Source organism: Saccharomycodes ludwigii, chromosome V (assembly GCF_020623625.1).
Source record: "Saccharomycodes ludwigii strain NBRC 1722 chromosome V, whole genome shotgun sequence".
NCBI classification, from domain to species: domain Eukaryota; kingdom Fungi; phylum Ascomycota; class Saccharomycetes; order Saccharomycodales; family Saccharomycodaceae; genus Saccharomycodes; species Saccharomycodes ludwigii.
In genome coordinates, this window is record NC_060204.1 from 502821 (window position 1) to 517675 (window position 14855).

General features: G+C 31.2%; 5 protein-coding genes across 5 annotated transcripts; 2 read left to right on the forward strand and 3 right to left on the reverse strand.

The window, feature by feature from the left end:
- Positions 1-345: 345 nt before the first annotated feature.
- On the forward strand, positions 346-4779 carry LAF1 (Laf1p; the record flags this gene model as incomplete). Its single annotated transcript, XM_046079180.1, has 1 exon — positions 346-4779. The coding sequence occupies one exon, from the start codon at positions 346-348 to the stop codon at positions 4777-4779; it is 4434 nt and encodes a 1477-aa protein (XP_045933659.1).
- A 569-nt stretch (positions 4780-5348) lies between these two features.
- SRP21 (signal recognition particle subunit SRP21) lies at positions 5349-6023 on the forward strand (the record flags this gene model as incomplete). Its single annotated transcript, XM_046079179.1, has 1 exon — positions 5349-6023. The coding sequence occupies one exon, from the start codon at positions 5349-5351 to the stop codon at positions 6021-6023; it is 675 nt and encodes a 224-aa protein (XP_045933660.1).
- Positions 6024-6366: 343 nt separating this feature from the next.
- On the reverse strand, positions 6367-8478 carry SSH4 (Ssh4p; the record flags this gene model as incomplete). Its single annotated transcript, XM_046079178.1, has 1 exon — positions 6367-8478. The coding sequence occupies one exon, from the start codon at positions 8476-8478 to the stop codon at positions 6367-6369; it is 2112 nt and encodes a 703-aa protein (XP_045933661.1).
- A 547-nt stretch (positions 8479-9025) lies between these two features.
- On the reverse strand, positions 9026-11227 carry RRN3 (rDNA-binding RNA polymerase I transcriptional factor; the record flags this gene model as incomplete). The annotated part of the gene is made up of 1 exon (XM_046079177.1): positions 9026-11227. One exon carries the CDS (start codon positions 11225-11227, stop codon positions 9026-9028), a length of 2202 nt encoding a protein of 733 aa, XP_045933662.1.
- Positions 11228-12060: 833 nt separating this feature from the next.
- SCDLUD_004016 (serine/threonine protein kinase YPK1) lies at positions 12061-14139 on the reverse strand (the record flags this gene model as incomplete). The annotated part of the gene is made up of 1 exon (XM_046079176.1): positions 12061-14139. One exon carries the CDS (start codon positions 14137-14139, stop codon positions 12061-12063), a length of 2079 nt encoding a protein of 692 aa, XP_045933663.1.
- Positions 14140-14855: the final 716 nt, after the last annotated feature.

Below are 14855 nucleotides of genomic sequence, written 5' to 3' on the forward strand. Positions count from 1 at the left end.
GGATAAAACTTTAAATCGTTAGTGAATTTATATTTTTATTGCATTAACACTGATAAGTCAAACTTATCATTTCCCCGTTCCCTCCTCTCCCTCATCTCTTCACAAATACCCATACAAACAACAAATAAGTGAGGTAGTAGATTCAATTATATTAACCTAGGAACCAATTTTTTACCATCTAGTAATTTTGTAACTAAGTTAAATCCAAATTGTTTCAAATTTACTCATTTATAAACTATCCCTATTATTTTATTTGATAATTCAACAACCTTTTGGTACCATAACACCCCCCCCCTCCCAGTTCCTTTTTTTTTTTTTTTTTTTTTTTTGTTTTGTTTTGTAACAATGGCACTATTGAAACTATTTCGCTCTTCAGAAAATTTACGATCTACTGCTAATAAAAAGAATGATGGTGTCAATGAAAAACGGAATAATACCAGTGGTGGTCTTATGAGGCGATCTACTACATTTACTAGAAGCAAATCACTTCCTAGATCTAAAAGTAATATAAATAATAACACTAATAATAATACTAATAACACTAATAAGAATACGGCCAAGAACACCACCAAGAACACCAATGATTTCGGAAAATCACAAAATAAACCAAACAACGCCGTTCATAATCATGATAATACTAAAATCAACGCATCAAATTCGAGAAAATATCAAACAAAACCCAATCAAATAAGTTCTAAATCATCAACACCGACACAGCAAGGGGACTCGACCAAGTCTCCAACAGTAAAAAACAATGCTAGAGTAACTGTGTCCAATGGTGCTACAAACTCTGCACCTAGGCAGGATACTTTAAGTAGGATGAACACCTTTACTACTGCAAAAAATATTCTTCTTACGGATATACCTGACGTTCTGGCCACGCCTGCTCACAGTACCAACGGTAGCAATCCCAAAACCGCTTATTTAAATAATAAAGATAGTATTAGCACCAGGAACACCCCCAGAGGACCAAATGCCACGAGTAGCAATTTAAGTACACCGAATAGCATCAATCCACTGAAAAAAATGCCCACCAACTCATCTTCCGCCTTAACAGACCTTACATTTTCGTCCCCTATGGATACTAGCGGCACCGCTACTGCAACGACCACCGCCACCACCACTACTACAACCAATAATAACAAACAAAATAACGAAAATAACAACGATGGGAATAATGACAATACAATTTCTGATTTGGATACACAAGCGAATGGCAATGCCATACATAGAAGAGAATTTTCCGCAGATATGTGCCCCTTACAATTCAAAATGTCATTAAATAAATTAAATAAACATTGCACTTCCATGAGTATAGATACTTCGAGAGTATTATCACCATCATTAGCTGGTAATGGCGCACGAGTCCAGGATAATGCTGCTAGCCCTTCCATACAGCACACTTCGCCTACAAGTGATAATAGCAAAAATTTACGGTTTGAGCATATTTCTGAGTCTATGCGTCCATCAATGGATTTTGAACGTATTCCTAGTAAATTTGAAAAGACAGCTTCAGGTACGAAATTGCATGTTTCAAATTTAGACCCTACCGATAGATCACATACGAATTCCTCCAGGAACATTAAAAAAATCGACGCAACTGGCAACTCTAATATATATATCAGTAAAAATAATACAAGAAACATTTCTGAAATATATAAGAAACTAGAGGACGAAAAGAAGGCTTTGAATAAAAACTATTATGGCCCCGGTGGTAATAGCCAAAATACAGGGGTTGAAAATTCCGCTGGAAATACATTATTGCTGAACCAGAATGATGATCTGATTTTATCCGATTTTAATAGAGAGGGTATTTTTAATAGTATATTCGAATCGATAGATAGAAATCAGTTTATTCAATATTTAGAAAACCCAAACCATATAAAAGTTTTCAAAAAAAAAAAAATCTATTCACCTTTATCGAGATTTATATTGGCTCAAGAACTAAAACACGATAAGCAACAACAACAACAACAACAATATCAAATACACCAAAGAAAAACATCTTCTGTCGATGATCCAACTAGTTCTATTTCCGAAAATACCATTTGGTGCTTAGAATTTAGCCATGATGGAAAATTTCTCGCTTCTGCTGGAAAAGATAACACGATTAGAGTTTGGAAAGTTATCGCAACACCACTGGAAAGAGTGGAAATGAATAACACTTGTTCCAAAAGAGACTCTTTAATCTCCTCCGGATACTCTTCTGCAAGCCCATCCCGGTCAGCTGGGTATGCAACGGGATCTTCGACAACTAGTTGTAATAATAATAACAGCAACAATAATTTAAATGTCAATGACGTAAATTTGGTGGATGATATCTTTGGCGAATCTACTTATAAAAACAACTTAGAAGATGATAACCACTATGGGCTCTCTCCAGATGAGGAAGAGTCAAACCTATATGCCCCAGTTTTCCATCCTCAACCTCATAGGATATTCACTGGGCATACTCATGATATTTTATCCTTGGATTGGTCCAAAAATAATTTTTTGTTAACTGGCTCAATGGACAAGACCGTTAAGTTATGGCATTGCGATAAAAAGACTTTTTTAAAAAGTTATTTGCATCCTGATTTTGTTACTTCCATTAAATTCCATCCCAAGGATGATAGGTTTTTTGTCAGTGGATGCTTGGATCACTACATAAGAATGTTTTCTATATTGGAAGATGAATGTGTTTATGAATTTGATGTTGGGGATTTAATTACCACCATTGAAATCTCGCCCAATAATGGCAAGTATGTTTACGTTGGCACATTTAATGGATATGTTATGGTTTTTTTAACCAGGGGACTCACGCTACTGTTTTGTTTCCACATTCCAAATTCTAAACATAGTAGTGAGAAAATTGAGATTATCAATGATAAATTAATGGCCGGCGCTAATGCTCGCTCTGCGAACCAGACAGTCTTAGTTATCCAGCCAGGACCCAAAATTACAGGGATTCAATGTTTCCAAGAGGAAAATGATTTAAAACTATTAGTAACTTCCAATGACTCCAGAATTAGAATTTTCAGTTTGTTGCAAAGGAAATTGTTGGAAGTCTTGAAAGGCTTTGAAAACGACTCTTTACAATTAAAAGCCACGGTTAGGTTGGGCACTCCGAATGATTTAAATTCTCCAACTATCGTGGTTGTTCCCAGTGAAAACCATTGGATATATGCTTGGAAATTGAAATCGTCTGAGCTAGCCAAATTGAATAGACTGAAACCAGGACATTCTCATCTCTCTGAACTAGGTGTTTCTGCCACGTCTTCATACACTCTGAAATTACGATCTTCCTTTCAGTTTAAAAGAAATAGCAATGCATTTGTACAAAACACAATGGACCCTGGGCAACAACCACCTCAAAGAAAAAAAAGTTATATTAAGAGGTTTCTCGACAAAATCAACCCAATGGCTCACAATAATAGTAATACTAACAATGGTAACAAGAATAAAAACGTCTATTACACCAAAGACCCTGCTACTGCCAGAAGCAGCATGGATAGGTCAAATCTTAGAGTACAAAATTATGATCCAAATACACCGGTTTTTAAAAATAATGATTATATTGCCTTTCATGCGCATCACCACGCAGTTACTGCTGTGTCAATTGCTCCTAAAGCGGCCCAAAAAGTATTAGCGTTGTCCAATGATTTCATTTATGAATTAACTATGCTATTAAATGATGAGGATGGTGCTTCATCGAAAACTTATAAGAGCAAAGGAAATTCAACGGCAAGCGATGGTAAGACTACAAGTGTTTTACGCGGAGTATTTTCCAGTATTAATGAGGGGATGATTGTGGTTAGTGGTGATTGTAAGGGGAATATAAGGGTGTTTAGAACAGACATATCTGATTTGACCAGAGAAAGATTGTTGTATAAATTGAAAATCTATAATAGCCACCATTCTTTAGCAAGAGCCCCGAGTGTTTACTCGAAAAATAATGCTGTTATCAATAGTGCATCAGGTAATGCTATAAATAACATAGGGAATGTTGGTTTGTCGAGGAACAAGTCATTAAATAACATATGCCATCGTCAAAATTCATTTAGAAACAAGAGAAAAGGTACTAATAGTTCCGCTGAAGATTTACTTGCTAATGTCATACATATAGGTCGTAATGGAAGTTTAAAAAAAGATGCGGAACATTATTACCTGACAGGGCCTGTAGGAGCCACTGGATCTTCTAAAATAAATAGAAGCAACACTGTTAAAAGTCTACAATCATTGGCTTCATTTAATAACACCATTTCTGATAACCATACGACTAGCTTTGACACCGGTTTTCATGGTAACTCTACTATTAACAATGGTAGTGCCAACAATACTTTATTTTCAACTTTTCTTGGCAACCAAAAAACCATTTCTCAACAGGACTCGGATTATGCTACTGGTCATATCAGTAACATTTCGAACGCACTACCATCTTTGTCGACATCACCGTCGCCGTTATCTGGATCCAAAGCCCAGCATGCTAATGGCACCATTGTGTATTCTGAGCAACCGCAGCATCAGTATGGTAGTACCTCAACTTTGCTAAGAAGCTCTAACGGACACCTGTACGATAATGTTTCAAATATAGGTAGTGGTATTAGCGCAAACACTGCAGTGACAACTATCAGTACTAGTGGTACCGCTGGTGTAAATAACATACTGGATCCGCATCTGAAGTGCAATGTTTGCGGTGGCACAAACTTTAAAGTATTCAAACCCAATTTTAGATCAGAGTCCGCACCTGTGGGATTCTATTGTTCGGACTGTGGCAATCAAATGAATAGATTTAGATAGCCTTTTCATTCATTAACTGAGTTTAGCATTTGTTTTATTGTTACTTCATAATTCCATTTTTTTTTTCAATTTACTTATATATATTACTATTATACACGTGTATATTTCCACTTAGTTTTATATAATTTTTAACTTTCGATGTATATATATATATATATTTAGCATAGACCTGAAAATGGCACTTTAAATGATTATTAATTATTTTTGTGATGTATAATCCATGTGTCATATTTCACTATTATTTTTTATTTTATTTTTTGAGCGCAGGTTTTTCGTGAAAAGTGACACTTACAACTTTTTTCTAAAAGCATTTTTTAAAAAAAAAAAAAAAAAAAAAAATACTCGAAAAATTTTTTTCTCTCTGAAAGATGAATACGACCGGCGCACTTTACGAAAGTAATCAATTTTTTATTTCCATTTTTATTTATTTTTAGATCTTTGTACTTTTAGTTTGCTTTATTCAACATTACATAATTTGCAAAAACAAAACTAAAAAAAAAAAAAAAAAAAATAATATACAGGAAATATCAAAATCATATATACAAAGTTTGAAACTGAAAACAGAAAAAATGCAACCCCCTCCAACAAATTATCCGGTTAAACCAGTTGATACTTATATCAAAAGTACCTCTAATTTACTGGAAGCAAATCCATCACAAACTTTATTAACAATCAAATATAATATAGTAAACCATCATAAGAAAAGCAAAGAAAATAAAGGCGAAACAAGTGATAAGAATACTGTCAATATTAAATTTAATACATCAGTGACATTTCAAACTAAGAATCCAGAGCTAGGTTTATTTCATGATTATACTACAAACAAGGTCAAAGAGGTTTCAAGGGTGTTAAGTGCATTGGGTCCTAAGGGGGTCACTATGAATGTTAACAATAATAAAGTTTTAAAAAAGAAAGATTTTCTCTATAGCAACTTGAAAGGTAAGAATAAAAAAAAGCAAAAAAAATCTTCCACTTCATTAATAAGTAATAATAGAAAGACAACCAAACCTATCCGATATACTACAGCTCATAAGGAATTGGTAAATATTATTGGTGGTGCCACTTTATTAACTAACACTGAAATAAAAGAACATGTGATTGAGTCAACAAAGAAACAAAATAACAAAGGTCCCAAAAGCGCCGTTGTTCCAGACACTACCATCACTACTGGTCCCTCTTCTAAAAGCAGTAACAGCAATAAGAAAAAAAAGAATAGGAAAAGCGGTAAGAACAAGAGACGCTAATTTTATTTAAATAAGCATATATATATATATGCATATGTTATTATAGCTTTATAATGTATCTGTACAATAACGCGGATTATTATTGAATTTTATAGTTAAATTAAGTTCACCAAAAATTTGAATAACTGAATCAGTTATGTCTGAAAATGAGAAGTTTTTTTTTTTTTTTTTTTTTTTTTTTTAATTATTACCATCGTTATTAATTTTATAAAAAAGAAACCTAACTATGAACAAGGTACTAAAACCTTCCCTAAATAGAAAAAGAAAACATAAAGCTGTAAATAATAATAATAATAATCATCATTAATGTTTAAAGTAAAATTTTGATGAGCAATTGTAAATATCAGTTCCTTCTTCTTTTGGTTTTCTTTTTCTTCTTCTTCTTTTTATTATTGTTCTTATTTTTAATATTATTTTTATTATTAATAATATTATTATTACTTTTATTACTCTTGCTACTATTACTATTACTATTATCATTAGAATTATCATTATCAGTATTAATATTATTATTATTATCATCATTAGCATTATTATTATTATTATTATTATTATTATTATTATTATTATTATTATTATTATTATTATCATCATTATCAGTATTATTATTATCATCATTATCAGTATTATTATTATCATCATTATCAGTATTATTATTATTATTACCATTACCAGTACTATCATTATCAGTATTATTAGCATTACTATCATTGTCATTATCAGCATCATGGTCAGCAGAAGGAGATGTAGAGTGTTCTAATTCTTCGGGAATGGTTGCCACTTCAGGACTATTAGAGGCACTTTTGGTACTATAACACGAGCCACTTTCTACCCGAATAAGCTGGTTGGAGGTGGTATCTGCTTTTGGTTCCGAGTTTACCAAGGCCAATTTGTGATTTTTTTCCTTTAAATTGCTTATTTGTGAAAATTTACCCACATTCTGACTAGACCGTACTTGAAGATCCCCAAAAAATCCCAACTCCTCATATGGATAATCTGGAGGTAGGTCATCCCCTTTTTGTAACAAAGTGCCTTTCTTTGTGGTTTCAGTGTTATAACTTGGAGGAACGCCGATACTACCAAATGGTAAACCAAATGCATACTTTTTTACATTTGCTTCAATAAAAACATACCCTATTTGCCCTAAATTAACTTGAAATTCAATTTCATCACTAGCAATGTCCTCCTGGAATGGATCATGCATTTTTTGCAACATTGGTGGGATTTCCTCATCACTGGTATCTGAATTTTTCAAACTAATATTATCAGGGTCCTCCAACAACCCTTCCCTTGTATACGTCCTTGTATAAGCCGCATTCATACATCCAATACTGACAAACATATCAACCTTTAAGTTATGGGTCAAATCCATTAGTTTTTTTCCATTATGTGTAATGAAAACAGTCCCAGATCTGTACCTATAACCGAATCCAACAACGTCACCCTCTTGCAATTTGGGCAATAACGTGTCCGCATAAAATGGATTGTTTATTCTCAATTTACCAGTACTTTCGTACGCAATAGAATATTTATTAAAACCTGGTAGCCTAAAGTAAGGATAAGGTGGGGTTACCAAACCGACACTAAACATTGAATTTTTTTTAGGAAACTTGAAAATCTTAATTTCAAAATAAACAGCATCTCTATGATTAAAAGGTAAAGGATAATTCATTATAGTAGATGAGCTTTTATTATTTTTGGTGAAAATTAAGTCTAATTTGTCCTGAACAATAAAACTGGGTAAAATGTTCCCATTTTTATCGACATCACTGCAATTTAAACATGGTAAAAAATAAAAGGCTTGAATACCCCTTTCTTCTATATTTGTCTTGCTAAAATCATCATTATAAGTATTAAAATGTTTGACTATAGGCGGGTTTAGTTCTTGAAATTCTTTACCTCTCAAATATGAATCAGATTCAAATGGAGAAAATTTACCCCCCTCAATAAATTCTATTTCCCTATCCTTTAGCGTTTCATCATCATCGAATTTCCCAGGAACTATAAAATTTTTATCTAAAGTAATCATGCGACGTCCTCTCAAATAATTTAATATGCTCAAGCCTCTATTATGGGTGTTTGTATTGCCGCCCACACCAGTACTATCATTATTATTATTATTGTTATTATTAACATCAACCAAAGCATTCAACAAACCCATTTCTTCATCATATTCCTGCTCATCATTGCCAAAGAATGCAACATAAACAACTATAAACAATAAAACAAACATTATAAAGCCCAAGCTAACTGATAATCCAATCAAAAAACTTATACTTAAGTCTTCATCATTCAGATTAGACGGAGGCCCAATATCATAGTAGTCTTGTGTTATAAGGTCATTATTAGCTACTTTACTTTGAGATTCAAAGTAATGATTCGACATTTGATTAGCGTTATTATTTTGAGTAGTATCATAAACTTTGGAAAGATCCCAGTGTTCTTCTAGTGTCATGATTTATTGTTTTCTATTTTTTTCTCTTTTTCTAACAAGTTTTGGAAATAAAAGTATTGAAATGGTAAAGATTGAAAAGATGAAAAAGGAGAGAAAAAGAGAGAGAAAAAGAGAGAGAAAAAGAGAGAGAGAAAGCAAATAGAAAAAGAGAGAGAGAAAGCAAATAGAAAAAGAGGGAAAAAGCAAATAGAAAAAGAGGGAAAAAAGCAAATAGAAAAAAAAATTAAACAAGGGGGGGCGAAAGGCGAGATCATTTGTATTACAAGAAAGTAAAAAAAAAGGTAAAAAAAAAAAAAAAACGTTTCTTAATGTCATGCCATAGTAAAAATAATAATGGTAATAACAATAATTAATCTAATTAAAAGCTAAACTACAAAAAATCTATTACATGAATACAAAAAAGAAAGAAAACAACCCACTAAAGTCATTGAAATATAAATGTTCATATATCATGTGTGTTATTTTGATATTAAACTATAATAACTATAGATAATGCTTAAATAAGTAAACCATATACAATATCCTACTTCTCTTTTCTTTTCTTTTCTTAGTCATCATCCTCACTTTCTTCATTTTCATAATCCTCACATACTTGGCTCCATTCTATATAATAATCCTCTATCTGTTTTTTAAATGTCTTCAAAAACAAAGGATCAAATGGGAAGTAGCTTTGTAAATCAATTAATTGCTGTCTTGCAGCTAATGAAAAGGTATAATTACTACCAGCATTATTTTTACCATTATTACCACTTACACCATCAGTAACACCAACCATATCCCCAACAATCCCCCTTAGCCTATCAGTATTATTCTTTTCAATAAGGGTATAACAATAAACAATGTTTTCCCTTTGTGTGATTTTAGCTAACATCAGCATTACATTTTCATTACAAAATTTTAACGGGTTGAATTTCGAAATTATTATTCTTTGGAAGAATTTATCTATATCTATCTCCCATTTTTCATCTTGGACATTTTTAAACATTTTATGTCTAAAGCAAAAAATATATGATAATGCTTGGAATGCAGCGTAGAAATGTTTAAATCGTTCCATGCCATAGTTACTTTTTGTATTACTATTACTATTACTATTACTATTACTATTATTATTATTATTATTATTATCATTGCCCCTATAGTTATTAGTACCGGTTGTTATACCATTGGTACCACTCTTGTCAAACTCAATTTCAGCTTCTCTTTCTAATAAATACCTATTCAACCAAGACGTTAAATAAGAAGAGATAAATAGAACTTGTTGTTTAGTCAAATTTTTAGCTCTAGCAATAAAGGATCCTACATATTGTAGCGCTTTAATTTTATTTTCTATTGTTTCGGAATTAGAAAATGATATATCCATTAATGTAACTAAAAAGGAGTCCATTAACTCTGGCTGTTGTTGAGAGGCAAAAAAGATTAAGTATTGTACAGATCTAGTAAAATATGTCGGTAAAATATGCGATTTAAATAGTGAAGTTAAGGTGTTGAAAACATTGATACCATCTCCATTTTCAAGATTTTCTTCATTTAAGTATGCCGATAATTTTGTTGTTATCAATGATAACAAGGAGTCCAATTTTGCAGATAAGAGTTTAATACTTTGTGTAACTTCAACTTGATATTGTTCTTCGCCTTCAAAAAAGTCTTCCTCTTCTTCAACATCACTAGCTTCATATCCATCTAAACTAATATCAGTGATTTTATCAATATCTTGATCACCAGCGTTACCAGTACCATCATCATCATCGTCATCATCATCATCATCATCATCATCGTCGTCGTCGTCATCATCATCATCATCATCATCGTCATCATCAGCATTATTATTATTTACCCCCTCTAATTCCTCATTTAATTCCTCTTCTAATTCGTTTTCTACATCCTCATCTAGCTCATCCAACTCATTTTGTAATTCGACATCAATAGAAATTAATTTTTCTATAAGCAAGGACCAAATTTGAAATCTTAACTCAGGACAATATTCACTTAATTTTAAAGCGTTATTAGTGTAATTAAACAATTTCTTGGTAGAATCGTTTTTATTAGGAAAATATTTGGCGACAGCAGAGTCAATAAACTGAGTTGAAGAGGGAATAGCTCTAATAAAATATTTTAATAGTTCATGATGATATTTCGCCTCATTTAATGAAGAAATGTTAGATAGATTATATATCAGCATGGAAGAAACATCATACCACCATTTTGGCAAGCTTGAACATAAAATTTTCAAAAAAGTGATATAACTGTGAATACAAGCTATGCTATTTAATTTCCACCAGTTGTCCAATTTTATAATATTTTCTATTAACAGATTGCAATTTTTATGTTGTTCAAGTTTAATGATGTTATTTGATAGGATATTTAATAACGTTTGAAAGTTTTGTTCGGTTATTCTATTAGTAGTGTCATTTATACTTGTAGAATTATTAGCAGTGTTTATACCCAACGAAAGTTGATCTGCTAATGCATCTAGCTGTGTAGAATCATTTTTTGTTTCCAAATCAGTCAAAGCTTTTATAACAAAAGTACCGTATAAGGAAGAAAAGTCGGTATTATTGCCATTATTATTACTATTGTTGTTGTTGTTGGTAGTTCCATTTCTATGAATATCAGTATTTTTTTTTTCAGTGTTAGATTTATTATAACCGTCTTCTAAAATAAAACCTAATGTTTTTGCTCTCTTAGTGGTGTTGTTAGTGTTGGTATGATCAGGATGATCAGGATTGGGCCTTTTGGTTGTTTTAATCATTAATAGAAGGATAATTTATATTTCGTTTGTTGGTATTGCCGAATATGTCGTTATTTTTTCTTATAGAAGGGAAATAGAAAAGATTCAAGACAGAATTATCAGTAAAAAAGAAGAGAAGAAATAAAATGAAAGGAAAAAGACAAGAGTGGGAATAGGAATAAAGACAGATAAGAAAGTTATTATAAAAGTATAAGAAATAAATCTAAAACGAGAAGAGGTGACACCCCTCGCTCTTTTTATTTATCTAATTATATTTTTTTTAATTGTCTTTTCTTTTTTTTTTTTTTCTCGTTAAAAATTAAAAAAAGAAAATATTGAAAATACTACGTATGTTTTTATTACTGGATGTGGTAACTTTAAATGCTCACTACGTAAACTTGCCTGATTTAAAAGAAAAGAAAAGAAAAGAAAATAAAATAAAAGTCAACAAAAAAACAAAAAAACAAACAAAAAAAAAAAAAAAAAAAAAGAAACGATCCACAATTACTTCAATTGCTATGTACTCAAACTTGGCACTTTAAAACAAATTATAACGCTATATACTATCTGAAAGAAAAAAACCATAATTATTCTTTCTAATTTGATTTGTTCATCTTAAAAAGAAGGTACATGAAAACCAAAAAGAAATACATAAAACAAGATAACAATCCACCTATACCAAGCAATCATATTAAAGCAATGTTCATAAGTATGCGATCCTAAATACGCATACACATGTATTGTTCAATTAATGAAAAAAGAGCAAAAAAGAGAGAGAGTTAGAGCTCAAAGAATTTTGTACGTACTATAATAGTGTATGTATATAATATATGTATATATTAGATGCAACATTTTCATTTCCCTGCATAGGTCCATCCACCAAATTCCTCTTGTATACTCTGCGTTAGTTCTATACTATTTTCAACCAGACTATCAACGGGCTTCTGCATAGTAAATTCAGAATCAAAATTTAACAGACCCGTACTATTATCATCAGTGCCACAGTTTGGAACAAATGGTGGTATATATTTTCGTTTAATTAACAAGTCCCAATCTATATTCTTGAAAAAAGCATGTGATTTAATATCTTGTGCTCCATTCTTGCATCCTAACCGCTCCAGTGGGTTTCTATTCAATAATTTAATGATCAAATCTTTAGCATCTTCATTAATTTTTATATTGCGTGTACTGATTGGATCTTCAAATTTTAACGGATCATTCAATATTCTTTTATACATTATAGAAACGTTTTCATCGTGATACGGTGATTGCCCAATTAACATTTCATATAAAACCACACCCAAGGTCCACCAATCAACTATCTTGGTATAACTTTCCCTTAAAATCAACTCAGGTGCCAAATATTCGCTAGTACCACAAAAAGTATTAGTTTTTGAATCATCCTTCATATTTAGCTTACATAAACCAAAATCACATAGTGCAATGTGACCTTGATGATCCAATAACACGTTTTCTGGCTTTAAATCTCTATAGATAACATCCATCTTATGCAAACCTTCAATGGCACACAACAATTCAGCAATATAGAATCTCGATCTAGCAGTACTGAATCTACCACACTTGCTCAAATGGTAAAATAATTCACCACCAGGTATAAATGGCAATACCAAATACAATTTGTCTTTGGATTGAAATGAAAATTTCAATGATACAATAAATGGATTGTTTATCATAGCCAATATAGTTCTCTCCGCTAGGATATGCTGTATTTCTGATTTATTATTTATAAACTTAGTTTTCCTAATTGCCTTCAACGCATATATCTTGTTAGTATCCTTTTTGCGAACTTGCATAACTTTCCCAAAAGAACCTTTGCCTATGACTTTTAATAAGTCAAAATCGTCGATGCACAGCCTTCCTGTTTTTTGAGGGGTAAAATCCATGGAAATGTTGATCTTTCCGTATTGAAATTTTAGCCATTTATGGTTATACAACCGAACAGTGTTTTTTACGTATTCAAAGTTTAGGTTCAGGGGTATTTCAAAAGAGTCTAAAAGTGTTATGCCATTATAATTCTTTTCCCTTGAAATTAAATCTCTACAATACACATCGATTTTAATTGTATCTATCTGTTTGTTAATATCAAATGAACTTAATTTATTAAATAACGGCTTATACAAAACTCCAGAGACTGGAGTAATGGTAGCAATGGTGCCGTCACATTCAATGGTTAAAAATATCAAATTTGTATTCAGTAGGGCACACGGTAAGTATTTAGTTAAGTTGGAGCCAGTAATATTTATGTTTTCAGTTTCAATTTCATTAGTTTCCAAGAAATGCTTTTGTTTAAACTTTTTTAGTAATTCAGTCTGGTTGTTGATTGATAAAAATTGTGCTATTGTATCTGTATCATACTTTATTTCCTGTGGCAACTTGATATTATTCCCCGAATATATTTTAAGATTGAGTATTCCAGCCACAGAAGTATTAGTATTTTGGTTTTTTATAGTATCATCACTAGTGGTAGTATCTGTATTATTTCTTGGAAATCTATTGTCTGATTTTAATGGTGGTCTCTTCTTTTCATGTTTGTTGACTTCTAGTGGTTCATCACTAGGTTTGGAAATAACCAATGCTATATTATCATTATTCTTATTATTTTTGGTATTGATGCTATTGTAGCTTTGAAATGGTGAAATATCTTTTAAGGTCTTGATTAAATTAGAACTACCAATGCTACTATTAGTACTACCAATTCTAACATCAGTATTATTAGGAAGTAGAAGTGTATTGTTTGTGCATTGAATAATTGTATTTGTACTACTAAACACACTATTAGTTCCTAGAGTGCCCAAGTCAGTACCACTCTCAGTGTCAGATCTTTCACGAATTGTGGTGTTTGATGAATCTGACTGGACACTATTTATACTATTGGTACTTAACCTCTTTTTAAGTTTCAACACGGAAAGCATGTATGCCTGATGTATAGTTGTTTCTATTTTATTTTTTTATTTTTTTAATTTTTAATTTTTAATTTTTTATTTTTTATTTTCTATTTTCTATTTTCTATTTTTTTTTTCTTTTAAGTTTTACTGTTTTGTTATTTTTTAATATTTCTCTCCTTTTGTTATAATATATATATACACATATATATATATATATATATACATATGTATGTTCGTGTTTATTACAAACTATGATCTATTACTCCTATTACGTACATAAGTACTTGTATTTCCTGTTTTTCCAGAGTAAAAAAAATATATATATATGTATAAATGGTCAAAAAGGTCAATTTTTTTTTACAACTCCTTTTTTTTTTATTATTATTTTATTTTATTTTCATTTATATAGATATATATATATATAATATATAAATACATACATTTAAAGAAAAGAAGAAAAAATTAAAAAAAAAAGGCAAGAACAAAAGGATAAACTCACATTGTAAAAAAAGGCATAAAATTTCAACCCTGAGTAAAAAAGCCTGCACCGTGTTTGAGTTTTCTCAAGACACGGGGCCAACATGCGTCATAGCCTAGAAAATCAAGCAATTTGACCCCCCTTGGCGAGTTGCAATATTTGTCCCATTATTGCCCAAACCATCAACACAAGTTCGTGGAATAAACAGACCTCATACAATATTATACTTAAATCCTAATAGAAAATTATCAAGGGGGGGTTTTTC